Below are 27,148 nucleotides of genomic sequence, written 5' to 3'. Positions count from 1 at the left end.
GAGTGATTCTCCCGATCAATCTAGTACCCACCTGACACCACACATCGTTATTCCAATATTATTGACTGTATTCCCTGTGCTCTACTTTATGTCCTCTTGACTATTTTGTAACCACCAATTTGTACTTCCTAATCCCTTTGTGTGCCTTCACCTCCCACTCTCCTAGTGCTCATCCCTCCCAGGATGCGGCCCCCACGATGACCATCATGGGAAGCCGTTGCACCCACAGCTGGCTCTCCTGGGAGCCATCTCCTCCTTACCTTTCAAAGGTTCTGACCTGACTCTCGGCTCCTGGGGCCTCGTGAGCAAGGCTCGTCTGGTTCCCCTGCCGGTACCTGGAGAGCTGGACTCCCAGAGCTGCCCTCTCCCTCCATGGTTCTCAGCTTGTTTCTGATCAGTGTAGCTGAAGGACCCCTGCCAACAGTCCTCACCTGCTGGGGACAGCAGATACGCCTCCGAGGGCGCAGGGCCTGCCCCTCAACCCCCTCAAATCTTGGGCTTCTGCCTTGTCCTCTTCCCACAGATGGTCACTGCCCCACAGGCCAGCCCTTCCTCTCACGGAGTGCTGCCAGCGCCTCACAGGACGGCAGATACAGCCCTCTCCTCCCGCGCGCCGGATGTTGGTTTGTCCTTTTTCCTGTTGGGGCTCACGGCAGGTACCAGGTCAGGTCTCCAGGAGACGGACTCTGAGGAGGGCTCCAACATGGAAGATGTGCATTTGGGATGGCTCTTAGAAGCGAGGCCTGTGGAGGGGAGGGGACAGAAGCAGGAGGACATAGAAGGGGCAGCTGAGGCCCAGTGACAGTGACCAGTGGCTTCCCGGGGAGCTCCGCAGCTGGAGAGGTCCTTCAGAGTTGTCCTGACAGGCAGGCACTACGTGAGGACCCCCCGGGAAGAGCTGGTCACGGGAGAGCTGCTCTGGGCAGCGGGGGCAGCCCTGGGCTGCTGGTAGATGCCTGCTGACAGCGCGTCTGGCAGCGCATCTGGCAGCTGGGGCTGAAGGTTCTTCCTTGAAGGGGACCTGGGTGGCACAGCCCGGTGTCTGCCACACATGGCTGGCCACAGTGGAGGGAAGGGAGCAGGGCATTCTTGACGCTGTTCTGTCAAGACGGTCTTAGATCGTCTTTGTGTTTTAGAAGCCACAGCTCACACCGCTGACTCACACCAAACATATTGTTGGCGCGGACCTCTACGCCCCATCTGGGGCTTGTCGGCTGGGTTTCGGGGCTGCGATGTCAGACTCCGCATTCGCCTGGTCATGTTTCATTTTGTTAGATTTGGCTCCTTGCTCAGGGCTGGGGAGATCTCACTTGGATCCTGACTCTCTCCCAAGACCCAGGCCCCCGTGTCTGCCAACTCCTGGTCTTCCGCAGTTCCCTTCAGCAAGACTGCCCCCATCTGGGTCTGCTGCTCGGACCTCTCCTGGTGACATGGCTGCAAGTGGAGACCCAGGCACTCTGGTGTGGACTTCAAGTCAGCCTGGCCTTGTAGCCAAGTGGCTAAGGGCTGGGCTTGAATCTTGGTTGGCCATTGACCTCTTGGGCAGCCTTGGTTATGTTATGAAACTTTGTTCTGTGCCTCAGTTTCCTGATCTGTAAAGGTGGAATAATAACATTCTTACTGCCTAGGGTTGTGTGAGGGTGAATGAAGGTCTGACTTAGGCAGCTGCAGATGGAGGGGGCAGGGAGCAGGACCAGCTCCAGGCCCACCCCAGGAACCTTGCTGCAGCCTGACCTGCCCTCAGCTGTGACTGAGTGGCTTCTCACCTGGGGTGGGGACAGTTCCTCGCTGTTGGGCATGTGAGATGGTCCCCTGGGGGACTGGCTGTTCAGGGCCTGCCAGGGGTGTTGTATTTGTTCTCTGACTCCCGTGGACCTCATGGGCAAGGGGGATGCAGCATGGAGTTTGGAATTAGACTAAGTCTGAACTTCAAGACCTAATCAGACCACTAACTCATGGATGACCTTGAGGCTCCTTTAGAGTCTCGGGTCCTTCTCTATAAAATTTCTACCTGAGAATGTTGAAAAGATTATATGAGGTCACACGCGTGTGTTAGTTTACCAGGGCTGCCATAACAAAGCTCTATAGAGGGGGTGGCTTCAACAACAGAAACTAATTTCCTCACAGTTCTGGAGGCTGGAAGTCCAAGATCAAGGGATCAACAGGTTGGTTTTCCCCTGAGGCCTCTTCTTGGCTGGCAGATGGTCTCTTTCTCCCTGTGTCTTCACACTGTCTGTATGTATTTGCTCCCCAGTTTCCTCTTTTTATGATTCTAGTCATATTGGATAAGAACCCACCCTAATGACCTCATTATAACTTAATTATCTTTTTAAATACCCTGTCCCCAAATATACTCTGAAGTCCTTTGGGTTATAGCTTTAACATCTGACTTTGGGGGTACACGGTTCTGCCCACACCAGCATGTGAAGTTGCTTTGCTAAACCACAAAAGCCAAGACGCCGGGTCTGGAGGTGCCGGGCCTGGCTGACCACTTGCAGGGGACGGTCTCTGTGTGCTCAGGAGCCAGGCTGGCTGTGTGTGCCAGTGATTCTGTCTACTCCGTGGGGCCTGGGGTCTGGCTCCTCTGCCTGCATCTCTCTGGAGACCAGCTGAGGCCCCATGGGCTCTGCTTCATGGATGTGACCTCAGTCCTCTGGATTGCCCTTCTGGGACTAGGGCTTGGGGTCAGATCAGCACACCTGCAGGAGGTCTGCCCCCAGCCTGCTGTCCTTGGGAGCCTGTCTATAGTCTGGTATGACAAGAGCCAGGACAGATGTACGCACGAGGCCCCGTGGAGCATACTTTTCTTGGCCAGGGGGTCGGGGTGGGCTTCCAGGAGGTGTTGAGCCTGCATGGAAACTGGCTGGGTAAGAGTTGGCTGAGTGAAAGAAGGTGGGATGACATGCTAGGGAGGACAGTGTGACAGTGTGAATGACAAGATGGAGCATGGTGGGAGGTGGAACCTGGGAGGTGGGTGGGAACCATTGAGAATGGGGAGCTAAGAGTTTCAAGGAGAGTGACAGGGCCAGATTTGTGTTTGAGGGAGCGCCCTCTGGTGGCAGGTAGAGGAGACTAGAGGGAGACCAGCAGGGGCTCAGGCTGAAGGTGAAAGATGAGCGTGCTGGAATCAGGACCATGGGAAGAGGGCGGGCAGGGAAGGGTGCAGAAGGTACACTCGCCTGGCTTGGGGACTAACTGGCCATGAGGAGTGAGAGAGGAGGGAGTGGAGTCTGGGGCAGTGTGTTCCTGGGGGTTCAGGGTAAGGGGACCTGGAGCTCAGTGGCGTTGGTCCTCAAGATGGAGCGACTTAGGGTTGGACAGTGATGGGCTCAGTATTAGACAGACTGAGATGGTGTGACCTGAGGTGTCCGAGGGGCTATGATGAAGTGTGACCACAGTACAGCAAGTGGAGCACATTTGAGAGGGAGCACTGAGACGACTCCACGTGGGGGTGGAGCAGAGTGTGGGACACACATGGGGGCGGGACACGGATAGGGGCAGGCTGGGGAGGGAGGGCAGTGTCAGACTGCTGGGGCTTGGTTTCCGCTCAGAGGGCAGGGTCCTGGCGATGGAAGGGAAGCACAAGATGGGGTCCCAAAGCAAAGCTCAGACAGGAAAGCTGGAGCGCAGGCCCTGTGTGGGGGAGGGGGAACCAGGCCTGTGGGCTGGAGGGGCTGCTGCAGTGGTGTCTTCCTGGGTGGCAGGCAGAGTCAGGGACAGGTTGGTTAGTTGTGTTCAGAGGTGGGCACGGGCCAGGGATGTCCTGAAAGCTCCTCTATTCCATTGTGACATAACTTCCTGAAGCCACTTAGCACTTGTTTTCCCAGAGGACCCCGAATTAAGGATTTCACGGCTCAGCCAAGCCACGGAGCCAAATACTTAGCAAAAGCTGCTGCGGGAGCAGCCCGTGAGCCTGGCAGAGCAAGGCCGAGTCAGTCACTCCTTCCCATCCGGAAGTGGGCCTCTCTCATGAGGAAGGGACCTGGAGGGGAGCAGACCTGTCCCCAAGGCTGGGAGCAAGGTTCCCATCCTGGACCCTTCTTGAGAGCTCAGCCAGGGAGGGCGAGGAGAGATGATGGAGAAGCATTGCTGAAATGATGCTCAAAGTTGATGCCAATCCCCTTCTATACTGAGGCTGCTGAGGAGGGCACCCTCGCTTCCTAGGCAGTCAAGGACCAGCTCTGCTATTCCCAAATTCTGTGCTCCAGGACCATCCTTCCAGGTGCATTGTAAAAGGGATGGACATCTGCCAAGCGAGGCTCTGGGTGGAGTGATCTGCAGCCCATACAACCCTGTTCATCTACCACTGATGGGGTGCGGGGTGAAGATGGCGGCAGCCTGATGTCACCCACCGAACAGAGACACACACATACTGCTCAGGACGCGGGGGTCCTCAGAGGTGGCCAGATTTCCCAGCCTTGGTGCCTGCAGGTGAACAGGGTTTTGAATTCCATCTGAAAAGCCCCGGAGCCTTCTTTCCTCTTCTCTGCCTGCCTATTTCGTTGTTTTTGGCCAGGTTTTGATTTGGGAAGCCATTTACAGCCCATTAAAAGATCAAATGTCTAGAGATGATGAATCGAGGCATTTGAAAATGTTTTAGACTTCACAGTTCATTTCCCTATAGAAAGCCCTGGCCCAGTGTGATTCAGAGACGGCTGGACAGTCTGTCTGTCCCAGACCTCCAGGGGCAGGTCTCGGGTGGACTGAGTGCTCTCCTTGGATTGGACAGAAGTTTGTCTTGAAGAGACTCACACTGAGATGGCGCTGATGCTCTCTGGTAGGAATGAAGGAAGGGCTCAGGCCTCTGATGCCTCACACAAGCTCCAGCCCCAGTTTCCCTGAGTAACCGGCAGAGGCAGGAGTCAGGGTTTGTTGGTGGGACCCTGCTGTTTTCCTGGGCAGATAGGCTGGATCCCCTTCCCAGCTGGGCCTCCGGTTTCAGCTGTGGGCAGCGAGGTTTAACCTTCCAGTGCTTTTCCCAGCTGCAAAATAGGAAGGACCAGCCTTAAGCTGTTATAAACAGGGCTGGGTTTCAGTAGCCAGCGAATCCAGAATGACACCTGTGGTGTGTGGTGATGGCATTGTTTACATGCTGCTAAGCTGGCTGAGCTCGTTGAGAACTCGCGATACCTGGAAAGGTAGAATTTTTCATTTAACTGTGGCAGAGAGGGGAACATTACTTTGCTCAAGTCACACAGAAGGTTGGTGGGGAAACCAGGTTTTGCACGAAGTCTCCTGGTGCCTTTGGGGACAGGCACTGACTTTTGACTACGTTTTTGTTTTCTTCTGTGGCATTTTTGACTGTGCCAGTATTGGTAACATACATTTTTTCCTAGACAGTTTGCAAGAGTTTGGTACATTTTGACGTAAGATTGTTCACCATATTTACTTACAGTTTCTAATCTGTTTTTGGAATTTTTTTTCTTTTTCTTAATGTCTATGTCTTTTGTTTGTTCTTCATTAAAATTTGTCTATGCTTTGTCTATTCGATTTTTTAAAACTTTTTCGTTTTGTTGATTTGCTTTTTAAACTACATTAATTTCTGCTTACATCTTTCTTAATTCCTTCTTTCTACTACGCTGCCTTCTAATTGCTTTATTTTTTTGTAGCTACTTTCTTGCTTTTCCAATGTTTTGTTGGGTTAATAGAATTTTCTGTTTTACTTTTTTCTTCTGTGGTTGGTCAGTTTTGTGTCCTCTTTCTTGCCTTGCCAGTATTTATCTTCAAATTCAAGATACATATTTAATTGTATACTTTTCTACTACACTTGAAGTCTAGAGGCTTCTATATCCTTTCCTCGAAGAATACAAAAATCTCAGCAGCTTTTGGTTCCTTCTGTCCCCCATACAACTTCCCCTCTTGGCCATCTTCCATTTGCAGTCATCTTGGATTTTAGATCTAAGCTGTTATTGTTTTATTGTTTCTTTATTCATAACTGCTTCTCACATTTAAACACTCCTCTTATGTCTTTTATTTTATTTTGCTACAATACATCCTTTAGTAATTCTTTCAGAAAAGGTGACTCGTAACTTTCTGACTTGCGAGCATCCGGCAGTGTCTTTATCTCATCATTGTTTTTGAAGGAGAGTTTGCCTGAGTATAGAATTCTGGGTTCTAAATATTTTCTGTAGGAGCTTTGAAGTTATTGCGTCAGCTGTATTCTTGATTCTGATGTTGCTGGTAAGAAATCCACTGTCAATCAATTGTAGGTAATTGGCTTTTCTTTGGTTCACAAGCGGGTGCTCGATCCACTGAGTTACACCCGCCAGGGTAATTGGCTTTTCTTCTCTTTCTGTGGCACTTCGTAGTTTCTCTTCATCCTGAGTGTTCTGAAATTTCACCACAATCTGTCTGTTTTTCTTCCTCTTGCTTAGCACTCTGTGGGCCCTTTCGAATTAAGGACCACATGGCTTTCTTTAGTTCTCAGAAATTCTCTTCATTGTGCCTTCAGGTATAGGCTTCCCTTTGTTCTCTCTGAGCTCCCCTTCTGGAGCGGCTAGTAGATACATACTGGGATTTGTTCTGCCTTCTAGGTCCCTCACCGTTGCCCCCCTCCATGTTCCACCTCTTTTTCCCTTTGCAGCTCATCCTTGCGAATGTCGAGGCTCAGACTTCCAGCTCATCGGCTCACTCTTCAGCGGTGTCCACTCTGTTTTTCAGACCATGCGTTGAGCTTTTCATTTTCATGGCTATCCATTCTTTTACCAGCTACCTGATTTTTGCACTTCATAATATTTTTATGAATGAAGAATTCTCTTATCTCTTTGAAGACATTAACTATGCTTTAAAAATTGTTTCCATCTGTTTGCTTTATTAATTGTTTTCCTCCTGAGGTGAGATTTATGCTCTGTCTTGTTGGTGCCTTTTTTCATGATCTTGCCCTTCTTTCTCTACTAATTTGAATTCCTGGCATGTGGGGTTTTCCATTAGCTTATCTTCGTTTCTCTGTTTACTGCGACTTTGCCTTTTGGAGTGTTGGTGTCGTAAGTGCAGGGTAGAGAGTGTGTAAGAATTCATTGTCTGGCCTTGAGAGGGTCCTACTTTCTCCTGGAGGAGCTTTTTAGGTAGTCTGACCACACCTGTCTCAAAACAGGTGAGTCCCATACCTGATCCTTGATACCAGCAGGGATGAGGATCTGGGTCCTACCTATCTGGCTCCTTCCACTGCAGGCCTCTGACCGTAACCTAAGGCCCATGTGAGCCATTTCCCCCCTCAGAGTCCTTCAGTGGCTTCCCACTGACTTCTTAAGACCCACATCCAGCCTGGCAGGTACCAGGCCTCTTTCTTTACTTTGGCTCCTCCCCTTCCTACAGCCTTGGGGCTATATCTAATTGCACTCAGGTCCTGGTATGGTAGCTGCTCACTATAATCTATCTCACCTCCTTGCTTCTGCTCACACTGCTTCCTCATCACCGATGCCACCCCTCTCCCTGTCCCCGCACTTTTGGTGAGTGTTCAGAAATCTTTCAGAGTTCAGGTGGTCGGTTTTCTTAGGCCCTGGGCTGGGTGTCCTGCTTGTTCGTAGCTCCCTTGCTCGTGACGTGGTTGGACCTGTGACCCCCTGATCCTGTGGGTTGTAATCCTCTCCTCGTCTGTCTTCCCGACTGGGGTGGGATATCCCGGCAGGCAGGGGTACAGCCTTTTTCACTGATTCCGTGTGGGGTGTTTATGACTGTGATGATGCCAGGATCTGGTAGCCAAAAGGGGTGGCACTCTCCCTCCCCCTTAGAACTGAACAGAGGGTCTCGGTGGGCCCCTTCAGGGTGGGACCCAAGAGGACGAGCCCCCAGGCTTGTGGAGGGGACTTTCCACTGGCAGTTGGCACCCCAGGGACAGTCAGTGCTGACATGACTGTTGTTCTCCCCACAGGCACTGGTGCCATCACACGGTGACACGGACAGTGTCCTGCCAGGTGCAGAACGGCTCGGAGACAGTGGTCCAGCGCGTGTACCAGAGCTGCCGGTGGCCCGGGCCCTGTGCCAACCTTGTGAGGTAAAGGCCGCAGGGCTGGCTGGCTCTGCTCTTCTTTTCTGTTCCCTCAGGTGGACCCAAACCCAGCACAGCTGCAGGGGTGGTGGGTTGATGTTTAGAAACAAGAATCAAGCATGCATTTATGGCGCACCTTTTGTGTGAGGGGGCTGTGGGTATGCAAAAATGAAAAGGATTTGCTCCCCATCTTCACAGAACCTCACAATCCAGTGGGCGTTCGATGGGCAGAAACTCACAGTGGTCTGTGAGCAGGGTGAGGGGGTGGAAGAGGCGGGGGAGGGCCAGTTGAGGCTGAAGGTGGAACCAGCCTGCTTAGGGCGTCTACGAAGCCCTGGGAAGTCCAGCCCAGCTCCAGTCCTGTCTCTCTCAGCCCCACCTCGGACCTTAGCTTTCAGGGGCTCTCAGCATTCACAGGGAGAGATTCCTCTTTTTCTTCCATTTTTAAAAATTAAAAAAAATTTCGACTACAGCTGACATACAATATTGTTTCAGGTGTGCAGCATATAAATTGGACATTTATGTAACTTTCCAAATGATCACAGCAGTAAGTGCAGCACCCACTGACACCACCAGTTGCTGCAGCGTGGCCGACTGCACTCCACCCGCCCCCCCTCCCCCCGTTACCCTTTCGTCACCGACTGCTTGCGTCCCTCCCCTTTCTACCCGCACCTCCACCCCTTCCCACCTCACAGCCATCAGTTTGTTCTCGGCGTCTATGAGTTTGTTTCTGTTTTGGGGTTAGTTTTATTTTGTTTTTTTTTAGATTTCTACATATAAGTGAAATCATATGGTGTTTGTCTTTCTCTGTCTGACTTATTTCACTTAGCATCATACTCTCTAGGTCCATCCGTATTGTCACAAATGGTAAGATTTTATTTTTTTTTAATGGCTGAGTAATATTTCATTGTGTATACGTGCGCACACACCACATCTTCTTTATCCATTTATCTATTGGTGGACACTGAGGTTGCTGCCACGTCTTGGCTACTGTGGATAATACTGCAGCAAACACAGAGCCTGTGCCTTTTCAAATGCCTTTTCGAATTGGTGTTTCAGTTTCTGTTGGATATATACCCAGGAGTGGAATTACTGGGTCATGTGGTAGTTCTATTTCTAATTTTTTGAAGAACCTCAATACTGTTTTCTATAGTGATTACAGCAATTCACAATTCTATCAATAGTGCATGAGGGTTCCTTTTTCTTCATATCCTTGCCAACACTTGTTGCTTGTCGATTTGTTTATAGCCATTCTGACTATTCTAATAGGTGTGAAGTGATATCTCATTGTGCTTTTAATCTGCATTTTCCTGTTATTTAGTGACTTCAGCATCTTTTCATATGTCTATTAGCCATCTGTACATCCTCTTGGGAGAAATTTACATTCAGATCCTCCATCCACTTTTTTGGATTTTTTTTTAGTGTTAGGTTGTAATGAGTTCCTTATATATTTTGGATATTAACACCTATTGGATATATCATTGGCAAATAGTTTCTCCCTTTCAGTAGGTTTTCTTTTTGTTTTGTGGATGGTTTGCCTCGCAGTGCAAACACTCTAGTATAATGTAGTCCCATGTGTTTATTTTTTCTCTTGTTTCCCTTGCCTGAGCACACATATCCAAAAAGGTATTTATACTAAGAATGATATCAAAGAGTTTACTGCCTATGTTTTCTTCTAGGAGTTTTATGGTTTTTGGTCTTCCATTTAGATCTTTAATCTATTTTGAGTTTATTCTTGTATATGATATAGAAAGTGATCCAGTTTCATTCTTTTGCATGTATCTGTCCAGTTTTCCCGATACCATCAACTGAAGAGACTGTCTGTACCTCATGGTGTATCCTTGACTCCTTTGCCATAGATTAATTGACCACACAGACATAGACTTATTTCTGGGCTCTCTGTTCTGTTCCATTGATCTGTGTGTCTGTTTTTATGAGAGTACCATGCTGTTTTGATTACTATGGCCTTATTGTGTAGTTTGATATCGGGTAGCATGATGCCTCCAACTTTGTTCTTTGTTTTTTGTTTTTCTTTTTTAGATTTTATCTATTTATTTTTAGACAGAGGACAAGGGAGGGGAGGGAGAAAGAGAGGGAGAGAAGCACCAATTTGTGTGTGTGGTTACCTCTTGCACACCCCACACATGTGCCCTGACTGGGAGTCAAACCAGTGACCATTTGGTTTGCAGGCTGGCACTTAGTTCAACGAGCCACACCAGCCAGGTGTTCTTTTTTTGTTTTTTAAGGTTGTTTGGCTATATGGGATCTTTTGTGGTTCCATATAAATTTTAGAATTACTTGCTCTAGTTCTGTGAAAAATGCCATTAGGATTTTGATAGGATTGCATTGAATGTATAGATTGCTTTGGTAATATGAACATTTTAATGATGATAACTCTTCTTATCCATGACTATGCTATATGCTTCCATTTATTTGTGTCTTCTTCAGTGTCTTACAGTTTTCCAAGTACAGGTCTTTTACCTCCTTTGTTAAATTTATTCCTAGGTATTTTATTCTTTTTGATGCAATTGTGAATGGAATTTTTTTCTTAATTTATCTTTCTGATAGTTCTAGTTCATTATTGGTGTATAAAATGCAACTGATTTCTGAATATTAATTTTGTATCCTTCTTTTCTTTTTTTTAAGATTTTATTTATTTATCTTTAGAGGGGAAAGGAAGGAGAGAGGGAGAGAGATATCAATGTATAGTTGCCTCTTGTGCATCCCCTGCCGGGAACTGGACTGCAACCCAGGCATGTGCCCTGACTGGGAATCGAACTGCGATCGTCTTTTTCGCAGGCCTGTGCTCAATCCACTGAGCTACACCAGCCAGGGCTGTATCCTTATTTTCATTTTTTTAAATGGTAGAGGTTCTTAACTTGGGGGTCTCCATTATAAACAAGTGTTTTTACATAGCTTGTTTTGCAAGGGAAATGGCTAAATAAATGGATACATCTGCCCATTTTAATTATAAGACAAAGGACCGCTTTTGAACGCTGTGTTAGAGGCATGGCCACTGGGTCAGTAATGATGAAAAAGGGTGAACTGCCCCTGCCATTTCAGGAGAGGGCATGGAGGCCTGCTGTCTCCTCCTCCTCAGTGCCCCTGGAAGCAGAATCTGAGCTCTTCTGCCTTTCTCATCGGCAGGGAGCTTCAGATGACCAGTGGCCCCTTCAGTATCTTGGGAGCATCTTCTGAGAAGTAGAGTCTTTGGAGTCTGGTCTGTAAATGACCCTGACAGGGTAGCCTTCAGCTCCCAGCTCGCTTCAAGGAGGGCTGCCCTGCTCTCCAAACAGGGAAACCGGCTGGCCCTGGAGCGAGGCCACGGAGAGCATGGCTGTGGTCCGGCCCACCACGGCCCACCACTTTGACTCCTGCCTTTTGCACGGGGTTGGGGGGGTTGGAGCGGGCAAACTCAGCAACAGCTATTTTCGAGATGTGGAATTTGACTTCAGCAAACTGATGTCTTCAGAGTCAAGGCATAAACGTAAAGAGTTGCATGTTTCTATTTTTTCTACATATTTTAGCCAAATCGTATGTTAACTACAATCCCATGTGTTGGGTACACACTGTAGTCAGCTACCAGGTGGAGCAAAAATGTGCACATGTGTACACATGGCACACACACACACACACACACACACTGTTGTTGCAATTGAATTTGGGTTTGAACGTGGACTATTAGGATTTTCTTTACTGGAAAACCTTGGAAGGAAGGGAATAGGGGCTGCCTGTCAAAATTTCAAAACAAAGTTGTGGGTTTTATTCTGTCTACATACGGCAATGCACCTTTAAGAAAAGGTGAACAAGCTAACTGTTGAATCGCTGACCTTGACTTTAAAAATTTCCAATGATCATTAATTTTTACAACAGCCCTTTGCTTTATGACTTAAGCAATTATCTGAATGTTGTTTCAGAAGCCTCAGAGTCTAGTGCTCGGTGTGGGGCCTATGGGCCTTTTAGAGAGTTCACGCCCTCTCCTCGGGGTCAGGACCTGGGAACAGGGTGTTCACTCAGAGCAGACATGCATTTGTAGCAGGAACTTTATTAAGTAGAACATGATTTTCATTCTTTTAGAGGAATTCCTTACTTCTTGTCTTAATTATTATTGCTACTTTTATTATTACTATTAACAGTAATAGTAATAAGAGTTAAAGGAAGAGGAGTTAATACATGTTTCTTTCTCATCAGTAACTCATCTTTGAGTTAGGATTGGGGTACACACCCTCTGTGCCCTTGGGACTTCTGGGTGGGCAGGTGGAGGAAGAAGGCAGGTGCAGCACTGTTAGAGAGGCAGAATGACTTGTCCAAGGTCACAGGGATGGTCACAGCAGATTGGTTGGGCTTGACTCTGGCCCATCAAACAGGCTCCATCCAGATGCTCCTGAGGTTTCAAGGCACGGCTCCCTTCCTTCCACAAATAAACATTTGTTGGTCTTCTATATACAGGCCCCCAGGAGAGTGTGGTATGGAAATGTGGACCAGTCCCGAGTGGGGAGCCAACAATACAGTGTGGTGGGGGCATTAATTAAGCCACCACAGTGACAGGGGCACAGGTGTGTCTGTCATCACTGCTCTGTGAGAGCATGGTGCCCTGAGAATGGGGACCAAGCTGGGTGGGTGGTCTCTATTTGTTGGAGGGCCTTCCTAAGCAGGGGACATTTGCAGGATAAGAAAAGGCTCAGGATTGTCTAGCCCTATCCCAGTACTCTTATTGTGCTTCTTCATGTAGTTTTTTTAAAGCATAATTTTACAGTTTTCTAATGAGCGTGCCTGCTGCAAGAGTGAGTGTGTGCATCTGCTGATGTCCCTGAGCAGAGCCTCGGGGTGGGAGGGATGGGGAGGAGCAGGTTCCTGGGAGCACTTTCAGGTACGGGCCATGTCTTTTGGGCCTGTTTCCCCATGTGCCACAATGCTTTGGGCTAAAAGCAATAGATGGTATCACCCAAAGAGACTTTGATAATGGGAGTCTATTAATCTCAGAATAAATCTTGCAGAGACACTTTGTAAGAAGTGCTCTGAAGATTTGAACTGAGGCCAGGCTGTGGCTGAGCTATGGGGCAGATCTTAGGCCCATGGCCCGCAGGCAGCTCCTGGTGAGTGTCCAGGCCAGGGCAGCTCTGAGCTTGATGTTCGGATGACAAATTCCAACCAAGGCCAGTGGTCACCTTGCGCCATATTGTGTTGCTTATAGTCCTGGCTGCTTGGCTGTCTTGCCTCATCTCAGCCTGGGCATTTACATGGGTGTTTCTTGTCTGTTTCCCCTCACCATTTCCTGAAGCTGTGCGGGTCCCAATTCTTGTTCCCTTCATCCTTTGAAAATTTTTGGATGTTTTTATTTGTGTTCACATTGAACTTCTGCAGGGAAAATCAGATGGCATCTGGTCATGGTGTGATTGATTGGAAACCGCCTCTTCCAGTTCTCTTCCTGTGACCCATCTCTTAAGCTGGCTTAACCATCGCTGCACTCTCTAGGTCATGAATATAGCCTAGGTTTCTTTTCTTGTTTAGAACTGAGGTATAATAGACCTATAACATTGTATAAGTTTGAGGTGTACAACCAATTAGTCTGATGCATTTATATACTGCAGCGTGATGGCTATGGTAGCCTTAGCTGGCGCCTCTGTCACTTAACTGTCTAGATTTCATGTCATGACCACATAAGAAAGAGAAAGAGGCAAGACGACTCGTTTTCACGAGAGCGGGTGCAGATTTCTCAGCATTCCTGTGATGTGTTTTAGTTTTAGCATGTGCACAGGCGCCCACCAAATGCGTCATCTGGGATGAAGCATGATTGTGTTTGAGTGGATTTCAGTCAACCTCTCACTGGGAAAGAAAAGGTGAACCCTTTTCTCCCTCCACTGGGAAAGAAAAAGGCTGTTCTCAGCGTCACACACCAAACTCAGGCTGCCCCTCGCTCCCTTTATGCTTCTCTTGTTTCGTTTTTTCATTTCTGACTCTGGAGGAAGGAGTTCTCCTCTTGCACCTGGGAACAGTTCACCTGCCCTCTCTTCCTGCAACGTTTTGTTCATGTTTGTTCTACGCACGTCACGTCTCCTCGCTGCCCTTACTGTTCCTCCAGCCTGTGATGGAGGCGGGGTGTGTACAGCGAGGTGGGGCGTGTACAGCGAGGTGGGCGTGTACAGTGAGGTGGGCTTTGGAGTTGTCAAAAAAAAAATACAGTAGGTGGAGCCACTTTAAAATGGAGCCGGAGCTGCCGTGCCAGGGGAACTGCATGTGTATGTCTCAAACTCCGGAACGTTAAAACAGGGCAAAACGACCTTTGGACCGTGACTTAGCAGTCTGCGGTCCCTTGCCTCCAATAACAACAACAAACCCCCCCCCAGAAAACCAAACAAAAATGCTGTTTACAAAGATAACAAGAAAACAGCTATTATGACTACTGATTGATGATTACTGGACTAAAAATTAAAAAAACACTGTTTAGGACTAACTTCCCTGTGTTATGTTAATCTGCACCAATAGAAATGTCTTTTTAAAAAATTGATGTGATTGTTTCCCTTCCCTTCCTCATAAATACCTATTGCCTTTGTCTCCTGATGGGAACAGCATTTGAACTCCTACCTGAATCAGTGCATCTGGAATAGCTGTTCTTATGGATCGCAGTGAATGCTTGTTCCCACTCCCTTTGAAAGGCCTTTTATTTTTAGGTTAGCGGAGTCAAAAAGACCAGCTGTGTGACTTCGACTAAGTTACTTACCCTCTCTGAGTCTATCTCTAAAACAGGAACCTGTCTCACAGTGCAGTTGTTAGGATTCCAGGAGAGAAGGCGCTAGTTAGTCAGTGTTCCTGGTGTGTTTTAACTCTTATTTTCCCTGGGCCAGTGAACTCCCGCTCTGCCTCGGAAGTCTAGCTACAGCCTGCCCTTTTCGAAGCCATTGCCTGCAGCCTCCCAGGCAGAACTGACGAGTCCTTCCGTTATGTCCCCACAAATAGTATTTGTCCTCTTACAGGGCACAGCTTGACTTGTTTTGCTTTAGGTAATTGTCTGCCTGTCCTTCTTTCCTGCTGGAGTCTGTTCCTCTTGGGCAGATGATGTTTGTTGGCCAAGGTTAGATCCCCAGTGCTTAGCAAGTGTCTGGAGAAGATGATCCAAACTTGGTCAAGTTCACTCACCCCCTCCTTGTTAACTCCACTTCCCCACTTCCTGGGGTGCTCCCACCCTGCAGGAGAGGGCCTCTCAGCTGGGGGTCTTAGCCAGAGAAGCTCTGTACCTTAGGGGAATTCGTGTTTAAGTGAGGGCTTTTGGACCAGGCCTCCCAGTCCTGTGTGGAGTTGTGGGCCTTCCACCCAGAAGAGTACGAACAGGAAAGCTTGGAGGGCCCTAAAGGGCCATGTTTGGAAAAAGGGTTTAAGAGTGCAGGTGGCTCCATCCCAGTTCCCTCATGTGTGGTGACAGTGTGACCAGAGAGGGGACCTGGGGCCATGGCCTAGCCGTCAGAAGAGAGTGGCTGAGTTTGCATGGAGTGGGCGGGAAGGGTTTCAGGGATGAAGAATAAATGGCTGCTGGAGTTAAGTCAGAGTGAGCATGGCCGAGGCCTTGATTCCAGGGGACAGCTTTTGGGTGTGAGCCTGTGGAGTCAGCCCTTGGAAGGAGGTGTCCACGTGGTTAACCTGGCTGTGCCCAAGGACAGAGAGCCTGCTGGTGGGAAAGGGCCTGTTGGTGGCTGAGGACAGGAAGTGAAAGCAGAGGGGAGGCGTTGCGCTCCCACCCACATGTCTGTGTCATCGGGAGCCCCGGCCCCCTGGGTGTGTGGCCAAGTTGGGAGTGCTGCCCTCATCCAAGGCTGTCTGCTGCCTTCCTGCCTTCTCCCCAGTTTGGGTATCTGAGTCTGGGCTGGACCCTAACCCATCTCTCCCCAAGTCCACTCACTCCCTATACGCTGCATCAAGAAAGTGGCCTGGCACGGAGCCGTGCTTATAAATGGTTGTTGACGGACCTGCCTGACCACCCGGACACAGGGTCCCCTGCATGGAGTTGTGGGGGTGTCGGGACCTCTCCCAGGGCGCGGGTTGCCCTGTGTTCCCACCACTCAGGATGGGCAATGGCTGTATCACCCTTCTTTCTCCTACAAATGAGCTTAGCTTTGCCTCAAAATAGGTAACGTGATTTTAGAAAAACCTCCTCCCCCAGGAAGCCTTCCCAGGATGCCTGGAATATCTTATTTGCTTGTTCACTCACCATTTGTTCGCTCACTCATTCACTCACTCATTTCCTTGTATACATTTTGCTTGCATTTATTCATTTGCTCAACCTTTACAACAAATAATTATTGAGTGTGTTGTGTGCAGTAGTGGGGTGAATAGGATGGAGAATTAGACCAAATCCTCTCTCTTATGCAGTTTATATTCACCCAAATATGAAAACAAGAATACCTCCTACATAACAAGTACAGGAAATTAAAGCAGGGTGATGTGATTAAGCATGACAAGGGGGCTACATCTGAGGAGGTAGGAGAGAGACTCTTTGAAGAGATGACATTGATGCTGAGCAGCGAGTGAGGGGAAAGAGCTTCCATGTGAAGACTGGGGGGAGATTGCTGGTGCAAAGGCCCTGGGGCAGGGAAGTCCTGGGTGGGGGAATAGAGGGAAGGTCAGTATCCAGAAGCAGTGCAGGAGAGGAGGAGAGTATAGGTAGAGCTTAAGTTTGAAATTTATTGTAGGCTTATTGGGAAGCCATTGAGGGTTTTAAGTAGAGATGAAGAATGACCTGCTTTAGGACTTATGGCCAAGATGGAGGTGTAGGTGGAACTACTATACCTCCTTGCACAACCAAAACTTAACATCAACAAAGATTTAGAAACAAGAACAGACAAAAAATTAAACTGTATGGAAGTCTGACAACAACGAACCCTTCATTCAGACCTGTAAGAGGGGCAGAGTTAGCAGCCAGGGGGAAAGGGGGCACGGCAGGGAAAAGTGGTGGCTGCTGGGCAAACCCAGGCACGCAGGTGACAGTTGGCAGATCCCAGGTGTGAGGTGGCAATGGACAGACCCAGTGAGGGCGCAGGGGGGCTGGTTGACCATGGTCACACATTCACGTGCAGATAAACCAGATGAAAAAACAGACAGTGAGAAAGACCATGCAAAGCAGGGCCCCAGCACTGGGAAATAAAGCCTAAAAGCACCGATTGAAAAAACTTTCGGGGGTTGAGGTGCTGAGAGAGACTCCCAGCCTCATAGGAGAGTTCGTTGGGGAGACCCACAGGTTTTAGAATGCACACAAGCCCACCCACATGGGAATCAGCACCAGAAAGGCCCAGTTTGCTTGGGGGAAGCAGTGGAAGCGCTTGAGGAGCAACGGAGAGAGGAGCAAAGCACAATAGTCTCCTCTCAGACCCTGTTTCCACATACAGCATCACAACTCAGTGACCTGGGTTGCCCCGCCCTGGTGAACACCTAAGGCTCTGCTCCTCATATATAACACACAGGAAAAGACCAAAACATTATGGCTCAAGAGGGACTCAAATCCCAAAGCCAATAACTCTAAGCGACCAAGAAATAGCCAACCTAACAGATGCACAGTTCAAAATACTGGTGATCAGGATGCTCACAGAACTGGTTGATTTCAGTCACAAATTAGATGAAAAAAATGAAGGCTAAACTAATTGAAATGAAGAGAAATACACAGGGAACCAATAGTGATGGGAAGGAAATTGGGACTCAAATCAATGGAGTGGACCAGAAGGAAGAAAGAAATATTCAATCAGATCAGAATGAAGAAACAAGAATTCAAAAAAACGAGGAGAGGCTTAGGAACCTCCAGGACATCTTTAAATGCTCCAACATCCAAATTATAGGGATACCAGAAGGGGAAGAAGAAGAGCAGCAAGTGGAAAAGTTATTTGAACAAATAATAAAGGAGAACTTCCCCAGTCTGGCAAAGGAAATAGACTTCCAGGAAGTCCAGGAAGCTGAGAGTCCCAAAGAAGTTGGACCCAAGGAGGAACACACCAAGGCACATCATAATTACATTAGCCAAGATTAAAATGAAGGAGAGAATCCTAGAAGCAGCAACAGATAAGGGGACAGTTACCTACAAAGGAGTTCCCATCAGACTGTCAGCTGATTTCTCAAAAGAGACCTTCCAGGCAAGAAGGGGCTGGAAAGAAGTATTCCAAGTCATGAAAGACAAGGACCTACATCCAAGATTGCTCTATCCAGCACAGCTTTCATTTAGAATGGAAGGGCAGATAAAGTGCTTCTCAGATAAGGTCAAGTTGAAGGAATTCATCTTCACCAAACCTTTATTATATGAAATGCTAAAGGGACTTATCTAAGAAAAAGAAGATGAATAATATGAACAGTGAAAGGACAGCAAACTCACAGTTATAACAACCACACCTAAAACAAAAACAAAAGCAAACTAAACAAACAACTAGAACAGGAACAGAGCACAGAAATGGAGATCACATGGAGGGTTAGCAACAGGGGAGTGGGAGGAGGAGAGAGGGGGGAGAAGGTACAGAGACTAAGTAGCGTAGATGGTAGGCAGAAAATAGACAGGGGGAGAGCAAGAGTAGTGTGGGAAATGTAGAAGCTAAAGAACTATGACACATGGATATGAACTAAAGGTGGGGGGGAATGTGGGGGGAGGGGGTTATGCCGGGTGGAGGGGAATGAAGGTGGGAAAATGGGACAACTGTAATGGCATAATCAATTAAATATATTTTTTAAAAAAGAATGACCTGCTTTAAGAGTTTGTTTTTAAATTGAACTTTTTATTTTGAGATCACTGCAAATTCACATATAGTTGTAAGAAACAATGCAGAGATCCCACGTCCTATTTTCACCCTGTTCCTCTCAACAGTAACTTCTTACAAAACTACAGTACAACACTGCTGTCAGGACTGACATGGACGTGGCCAGAAGCAGAGCTGTTCCTTCCCCACGAGGACCCCCCGTGGGTTCCTTTCATAACCTCACCCACTTTCCTCCTGCCCCTGCCACCTCCTGGACCTCGGATGACCACCAATCTCCTCTCCATTTCTGTAATTTTGCCACCTCAAGAATGGAATTAGTATATAACCTTTTGAAATGGTTATATACTGTTCATGCATCATAATTTTCTGGAGATTCATCAGGCCGTTGGGTGTATCAGTAGACACTCCTCTTTATCACTGAGTAGTGTTCTACAGTATGGTTGTGCCACAGTTCATTTAATCATCCCTCTGTCGAAAGATGTCTGGGTTGTTTCCAGTTTGGGGCTCTTGGGAGTAAAGCTGCTACGAATATTTGTGTATATTCAGGGTTTTGTGTGAGCATGAGTTTTCATTTTTCTGGGTTCGTGCCAGGAAGCAGTGCGGTTGTTGGGTCATATGGTAGTTGCATGTCTGGTTTTCTGAGAAATCGCTGAACTGTTGCCAGAGTGACTGGGCCATTTTACATTCCCACCAGCAATGTCTGAGTGACCCAGTTTCTCTGTATCCTTGCCAGCATTTGGTGTTGTCATTGCATTTTATTTTAGCCATTCTGTGTAGTCCATTTCATTGTGGTTTTAATTTGTTGAACATCTTTTCATGTGTTTATTTGCCAACTGTGTATATTCTTCAGTGAAATGTGTCTTAATGTCTTCTGTCCATTAAATGGGCCATCTTTTGCACATTTAATTGGATTATTTGTTTTTCAACTGTTGAGTTTTGAGATAAAAAAAAATTTTTATTTTTTGACAGAGGGGAAGGGAGGGAGGAAGAGAGGGAGAGAAACATCAATAGGTGGTTGCATGCAATGCAACAAATATTTCGTATTCGTGACTCTAGCACGTCCCCTACTGGGTACCTGGCCCACAACCCAGGCATGTGCCTGACTGAGAATCGAACCAGTGACCCTTTCATTCGCAGGCCAGCACTCAATCCACTGAGCCACCCCAGCCAGAGCTTGAGATTTCTTGATATGTTTTAAATATTAACTCATTGTCATTTATTGGTTTGCAAATATTTTCTCCCACTCTGTGGCTTGTCTTTTCATCCTCTTAAGAGTCTTTTGCTGAGCAAATGTTTTTAATTTTAATGAAGTGCAATTGATCAGTTTTTTTCCTTTTCTGGATTTTGCTTTTGGTGCAAGTCTAAGAACTCTTTCTAACTTTAGATCCTGAAGGTTTTCTCCTATGTTTTTTCTAAACGTTTTATAGTTTTATATTTGATGTTTAAGGCCATGGCTCATCCTGATTTAATTTTTGCACAGGGTCAGAGCTTGGGGTGCAGTCCGTGTTTTCCTCTGCCCGCGTCCCAGGTGCTCCACCACCACGTGCCAAAATGTCGCTCTTCCACTGTCGAATTGCTTCTGCATATTTGTCAAACATCATTTGGGTGTGTTTGTGTTAGTTTGTTTCTGCGTTCCCTGTCCTGCTCCACTGGTACGTGTGTCTGCCCTTCCAACCCCACAGAGCCTTGTTTTTTGGGTGGGGGTGGGATGGTTGACCAAACTCATCTAGATTGAATCACACCCAGTATTTAAGGAGTTGCTAGGTGGTTATGAAAAGTCTGAAACAGGCCCTCTCAGATAAACTGAGGGAGCAATAAAAAACGTAGTCTCTGGCAAATCACGGGTTTGACAGTGTGCACACACAGGCAGCGTGGACTGACAGAGGCAGTCCTTCAGTTGCGGGAAGGGATGTGCAGAACCGCCCAGAGCAATTTCTCAGGAATCCAGAAATATAGACTTTTATGTGAATATTTGGATATCCTGGTTTTAAATATTGGTTTAAAAATAGTACAACACTCCCCTCCTCCCTCCTTCCCTTCCCCTTACACACCTAAGTCTGTAGGCCAAACAGACCACCAGTTTCCAACCTCTGCTTCACAGTATTTTTAAAAAGATTTTATTTATAAATTTTAAGAGATAGGGGAAGGGAGAGAGAAAGAGATGGAGTAAAATATCTATGTTCGAGAGAAACATCCATTGGCTGCCTCTTGCACTCCGCCAACCGCGGGGCCTGGCCCACAACCCAGGCGTGGACCCTTGTTGGGAGTCGAACTGCCCTTTGGTTTGCAGGACGATGCCCAGCCCACTGAGCCACGCTGGTCAGGGCTACAGCGTTCTGGTAACGCCAGTGATGTACCGGAAGGGACTGAACCGAGATTAAAATACTCAGTAGCTGATTTCTTTTTCCTTGCCCTAATACAAAGCCCTAAGAATTAAGTCATTACACTCTACATGGGAAGCCACCTTTCACTATTATCTAAATTTGACTCACTGAGAGAATCAATAATCGGAGCCATCTTTTAACCCATATTTATAGTCAAAGCTCCAGAATGAATGGGTAATTATTTCCTACATTCTACCTTATACTCTATTACATTCCATTTCAAATATTGTATTTTTATTCAGTCTAAACAAGACTTATATTTATTAAGACAAAAATTTCAGTTTCAGGGTACAGATCTGGAGATAAAAATGAAGCTCTCGAACTTTAAATCTGTATACACTACTGGTTTTCCTCTTATCACTCGTGGGTAAAAACCAATTTATTCCTTCAAAGTAAAGGGGAAAACTAAAAGTAAATCGTTTCTCCCCCTAAAAATAAAAAAGAAATTAGTATAGAACCAAAGCTAAGTTTGCATTTCTCTTCTATAACACAAATTAACAACAAGGTTGTGATCTCGCAGTTGAAAACTAAATAAAATCTCAGAATCTGTGACCAAGAAACAAGCTAAATCACATGTATTTGATCAAGAAACCAATACTGGGATAGTGACTAAATCAAAAATTATACACATGCTCGGTTGTCACGTTTCACATTTCAGAGAAGAGGCGTGCAGGGTTCACGCCGTAAGTTTATTTACAAACACATGTAGTGTCAAGTTCAACAGTTTGAAACATTTCCCAAAGTGACTGCCCTCTTAAAATGCTCCTCTTCATTGCTGTTTCATGGACTAATGAAAACATCCTTATTTTTTTTAGTAGTTTGCGTCTTACTATAAAGAAAGGTGTGGCAAACCTGCATCCAAAGTACAAAGTCATCTTAGCAGGCAACTGCGCTTGTTTTCCACTGAAAATGGCAAATTCGGCCCTGAACCCCGCTCCCTGTGGCCCCTAGGGGCTACACGGACTGTGTGTGAGCCTCCGAATGCTCTGTCCCGACACTTCGCTGTCGAAAGCTCTGCAAAGGCACAGAAACAAAAGCAGAAGAAATGGCAGTGTCACACCAAGTCCTTTTTTTCATGATCTCGTTCCCCTTGTGCGAGACCGATAGGCACAGTCTCGTGCACTGTAGCTATGTAATAGTGGGCCTTGAAGCCAGGTAGACTGATGTTTCTCACTTTGTTCTTCTTTTCCAAAATTGTTTTAGCTACTATAGTTCCTTTCTCTTTTCATGTGAACTTTAGGGGTAATCTTGTCTGTGTCTACCACAATATTGATGAGCTTTTACAGGAATTGCATTAACCTTAATTGCATTACCCCCAATTACAGGTATTGCCACTTAGTATTGATATTTTTACTGTGCTGAGTCTCCCAATTTAGGAATATGGCACGTCTCTCCACTCATTTAGACCTTTTAAAATTTCTTTTCTCTCTTTATTGATTTCTTTATTGCAAGACCTGTTCATCTTTTTAATTAACTAAATTTTGGGGGGTAAAATTTTAAGTTTTATGTTCTTGTGCTCAATGACAGTATAGATAACTTTTTGCATGTTTATCTTTTGTATGTATCCTTTGACCTTGCTAAACTCATTAATTCTGGGAGTGTTGTGTTTTTTTTGTAGATTCCTTGAGATTTTCTACAAACACGGTCATGTCATCTATCAATAGAGACAGTTTTATTTCCTTTTTTCTGATCCATATATTTGCTTGCTGTTTCCTTCTCTTGCCTTTTCGCTGGCTAGACTCCCCAGCACCCACTGAGTCAGAGTGGAGGAGGGGAGAGGGGTTCCCAGTTGGACGGGGAGACAGCTCACCATTGAGTACAGTGTTGTATAGACGTTCCCTGCCAGGTTGGGCACTAAATTTTGTCAATTTTCTTTTGTACTGATTAACATGGTCATGTGATTTTTTTCTTTAGCCTGTTAATATGGTGATTACACAAACTGATTTTGGAATACTGAACCAGCATTTCATCCGTGGAATAAAGTCCGTTTGGTCATGGTCTGAAATCCTTTTCCATACTGCTGAAGTCTGTCTGCTAATACTTTGTTAAGGATTTTTATGTCTGTCTTCACGGTGGGTGTTGGTCCACGGTGTTCTTTTGCGCACCTGACTTTGGTATCTGGGTCCCATAAAACGAGTTAAGAAGCACTCCCTCTTACATCTCCTGGAAGGGACTGTGTAAAGTGGGTACTGATTCTTCTTAAAGAATTAACATGGTAGGATTCCCCAGTGAAACCCTCTGGACCTGGAAATTTCATTTTGGGGAGTTTCTAAGCTACACATTTAACTTCCTTAATAGTTATAGGGCTATTCAAACCGTCTATTTTGTACTGAGTGACTTTTGGTAATTTGTGTTTTTCGGTGAATGGGTTCATTTCCTCCAAGTTGTTAAATTTGTGTAAATAATGCTCTTCCCTATTTCATTCCTGATTTTGATAATCAGTGTTTTTTCTCCCTTTTTCTTTGTCAGTCTCACTAGTGGCGTCATTCCTTTTTCTGTATTGTTTTTCTATTTTTAATTTCATTGATTTCTGCTGTCATGTCCACTGTTTCCTTCCTTCAGCTTGTTTGGGGGCTGGTTTTCTGTCCTTGGTGGAGGCTCCTGGGATGAGCTGATGGAGGTTGTGAAGAGACCGCTGTTTGCTGTGGGGAACACAGGCGTGAGATGGGGCGGCACACGCTGGGTTGTGGGGGCAAGTGGGTGGGGTCACAAGGTGCCCAAGCAGCTGAGGTGACGGGAGGGTCTGATCACTTAAGGGGATAACCCCAACATTTTCACATAAGTGGCCGCTGTAAGGTCTCTTTTGAGAAATCAGCTGACAATCTGATGGGAACTCCTTTGTAGGTGACTGTCCCCTTATCTCTTGCTGCTTCTAGGATTCTCTCCTTCATTTTCGTCTTGGGTAATGTAATTATGATGTGCCTTGGTGTGTTCCTTCTTGGGTCCAACTTCTTTGGGACTCTCTGAGCTTCTTGGACTTCCTGGAAGTCTATTTCCTTTGCCAGACTGGGGAAGTTCTCCTTTATTATTTGTTCAAATAACTTTTCCACTTGTTGCTCTTCCTCTTTCTTTTCTGGTCCCCTATAATTCAGATGTTGGAATGTTTAAAGATGTCCTGGAGGTTCCTAAGCCTCTCCTCATGTTTTTGAATTCTTGTTACTTCTTATTTTTCTGTTTGGTCATTTTTTTCTTCCTTCTGGTCCACTCCCTTGATTTGAGTCCCAGTTTCCTTACCATCACTATTGGTTCCCTGTGCATTTCCCTTCATTTCACTTAGTGTAGCCTTCATATGTTCTTCTAATTTGTGGCTAAAATCAACCAGTTCTGTGAGCATCCTGATCATCCGTATTTTGAACTGTGCATCTGAGAGGTTGGCCATCTCTTTGTTGCTTAGAAGTATTGGCTCTGAGGCTTTGAGCTGTTCTTCTGCTGGAGCCATAATGTTTTGGGTGCCTGTTATGTATGAGGGGCGGAGCCTTAGGTGTTCACCAGGGCGGGGCAACCCAAGTCCCTGGGTTGTGATGCTGTATGTGGGGGCAGGGTCAGAGAGGGAAAAAAATGGCACTTTGCTCCGCTCCGCTCTCTCTCAGATTTCTGTCCCCTCTCTGGCTTCCCATAAGCAAATTGGGCTCCTCTGGTGCTGGTTCCCAGGTGTGTGGGTCCGTGTACCCTCCAGGACCCTGTGGGTCTCTTGAACGAACTCTCTGTGAGCCTGGGAGCCTCTCCCGGCACCTCGACCCCGAAAGTTCTTCCAGTTGATGCTTTTAGGCTATATTTCCCGTTGCTGGGGCCCTGGGTTGTACGGTCTGTCTCACTGCTCACTCCTTTGCCTGGTTTATCTGTGCACGAATGTGTGACTGCAGTTGGCCAGCACCTTCCACCCTCACTGGGTCTGCCCGTGTCCACCCCACACCTGGGATCTGCCAATCACTGCCTGTGCGCCTGGGTCGGTCTGGCTGCTTTTTTCTGCTGTGACTCCTCTCTGCCAGCCGCTGACTCTGCCCCTCTTACAGGTCTGGATGAATGGTGCGTTCTTGTCGGACTTCGGTCCAATTCAATTTTCTCTGTGTTCGGGTTGTGTTCTGGTTTCTAAATGTTTGTTGTTCATAAACTTGGTTGTGCAAGGAGGTACTGTGTTTCCACCTACACCTCCATCGTGGCCAGAAGTCCTGGTTAGCTGTTTTTAAGACATTTTAAACTGCCAGGATGACCCGGGAGAAGAGCTGGCGCGGCCAGGCTGAGGCTGGCTGTAGGAGTGAGGTTTGGGGGGCCAGCTGGGGTGGGTGGACCTGGAGTGGGAGAGGAAGGGGGCCTTGTCAGAACAGCAGTAGGAGGGAGGGCTGAGATGGGGGCACCCACCCCCCACTCTGGGGGTCCCACTCACGTGACACTGAAATGGCCTGGTTTGAGGCTGACCCTTTTCACCAGCCCATAGTGCCCAGAAGCAGGGCCACTGTCATTGTCCCGTTACCCCAGGGCTCAGAGCGGGCATGGCACATGGGCTGCTTAACAACATGCATTAGAGGAATGTATCCATCTGTTTGTTAAGTGAAAAAAAATATTGTAACTGTATCCCGTGTGGATTTTTGCATTCTGTTGATTTTTTTATATTGGATTTTCATTGTATATGTGTGTGTGTGCGTGTGTGTGTGTGTGAGGTGGGGATGAGAATGACACCCCAAACTAAGGTTTATGAACCAACATGAGGCCAGAGAACCATGCCAGATGCCTGTTCAGCCAGCAGCTGGTGTGGAGGGAGGGTGAGGGGGTTCTGCGGGGCCTGGCCTGGCCTCTGGGACTGCGGCCTGCCTCAGGTTGCTCAGATTGTGTTTGGTCTGTTCCATCCTTATTGAGCACCCGAGTGCCAAGGGCACGGCCCCTGCCTCACAGAGCTTGTGGAGGGGGTCAGGCCAATCACGGACTTGCAGAAATGGGGGTGTGTCCCTATGAGACCAAGTCCTGGACTTCCTGTGGGAAACGTTAGAGCAGGGATTTGGGTGTGAGGGGATTTCACCAGGAGAAGGGGGTGCAGGTGGGGGAGAGGAAACAGCCAGGCAGGAGGCTCTAGAAGGAGCCCTGGCCTGGGGGCAGGTGCCCTGCCAGTCCCCTCCCTGTGGGCTTCTCCAGCCAGCTCCTTAGTGAGGGGCCTGGAACCGGAGAGTCCCTGTGAGGGGCCCTCAGACCCAGCTAAGGACTGAAGGGAGGCGGCAAGGACAACCCATGCTTCCCCTCTCTGTGCCTTAGTTTTCCTTCCTGGGAAATGAGGATACACCCCGCCTTGCTCTGGGATTGAAATCCTGTGGCCATTGGGCCTTGTTTGCTGCAGCAGGATGATGTCAGGCATTGTCCATGTGCCCTTCTGCCCTTTGGAGCCAGGGTCTGCTGGGGGAGGGCAGGGGGCCAGGTTGCAGGGCTGGACAGATTCAGGAGGACCAGCCCCAGGGGCTCCGGGGTTAAGTTTCCCTCACCCGCTTCCTTGCCCTCCTCTGTCTCCTGGCCCCTCAGAGCTCTTTGATGGTGTTAGAGCCAACCTTTTCCAGATGTGCTGAGTGGAGGGTTTTGCCGGAACTCTCCGGGGCTTCATCTGCCTCCTTCGAACCCCTCCTCCAGACGGCCCCCTGCCAGCCGGCCTCCCTCCTCTGGTGGGTTGCCTGCTGCCCGCAAGGCTGCACGAAGTCCTGGACTTAGCACTTTCTCAGAAGTGTGGCCTTCTTTCCTGCCCCTCCTCCCTGAGCTGGCCTGTGTGGGTCGGAAAGCTCTGCAAGGCTGCCACCCCAGTGGTGGGAGCTTGTCTGGGCTGTGCCACCTCCCCCAGTCCGCCCTCCTAAGTGGTCTGTGATCCTGGTGCTGGTCCTGGGTGGGAGGGGAGGCCTGAGCAGAAGGCACTACCCACTTGGCTCTTGTGGTTCCCACCTGGCATTTAAGAATGACTAGCTTGGATTCTGAGGAGGCCAGAGGCTGGAGACCCCTCGCCTCCTGCCTCAGCACTGCAGTGGGACAGCCCCTTCCTCTCCTGCCAGTCCTCTGCTATTAATCAAGAGATTAATAATCTA

The 27,148-nt window shown here is 47.6% G+C and overlaps 1 protein-coding gene across 1 annotated transcript in view; it reads left to right on the top strand.

The window, feature by feature from the left end:
- The window catches only part of COL26A1 (collagen type XXVI alpha 1 chain), a 179,946-nt gene that overhangs the window by 35,983 nt on the left and 116,815 nt on the right, over positions 1-27,148 (top strand). Inside the window, exon 2 of the mRNA XM_037054848.1 lies at positions 7,871-7,993. Coding sequence (XP_036910743.1) covers positions 7,871-7,993 — 123 coding nt within the window. The remainder of the gene's footprint in view (positions 1-7,870; positions 7,994-27,148) is intronic.

The sequence above is a fragment of the Sturnira hondurensis genome, unplaced genomic scaffold, assembly GCF_014824575.4.
Source record: "Sturnira hondurensis isolate 20B ecotype Veracruz unplaced genomic scaffold, ASM1482457v3 Scaffold0008380, whole genome shotgun sequence".
Classification (NCBI taxonomy): Eukaryota; Metazoa; Chordata; class Mammalia; order Chiroptera; family Phyllostomidae; genus Sturnira; species Sturnira hondurensis.
The sequence above is the reverse complement of the archived record's forward strand: the minus strand, read 5'-3'. Positions and strand labels throughout refer to the sequence as shown.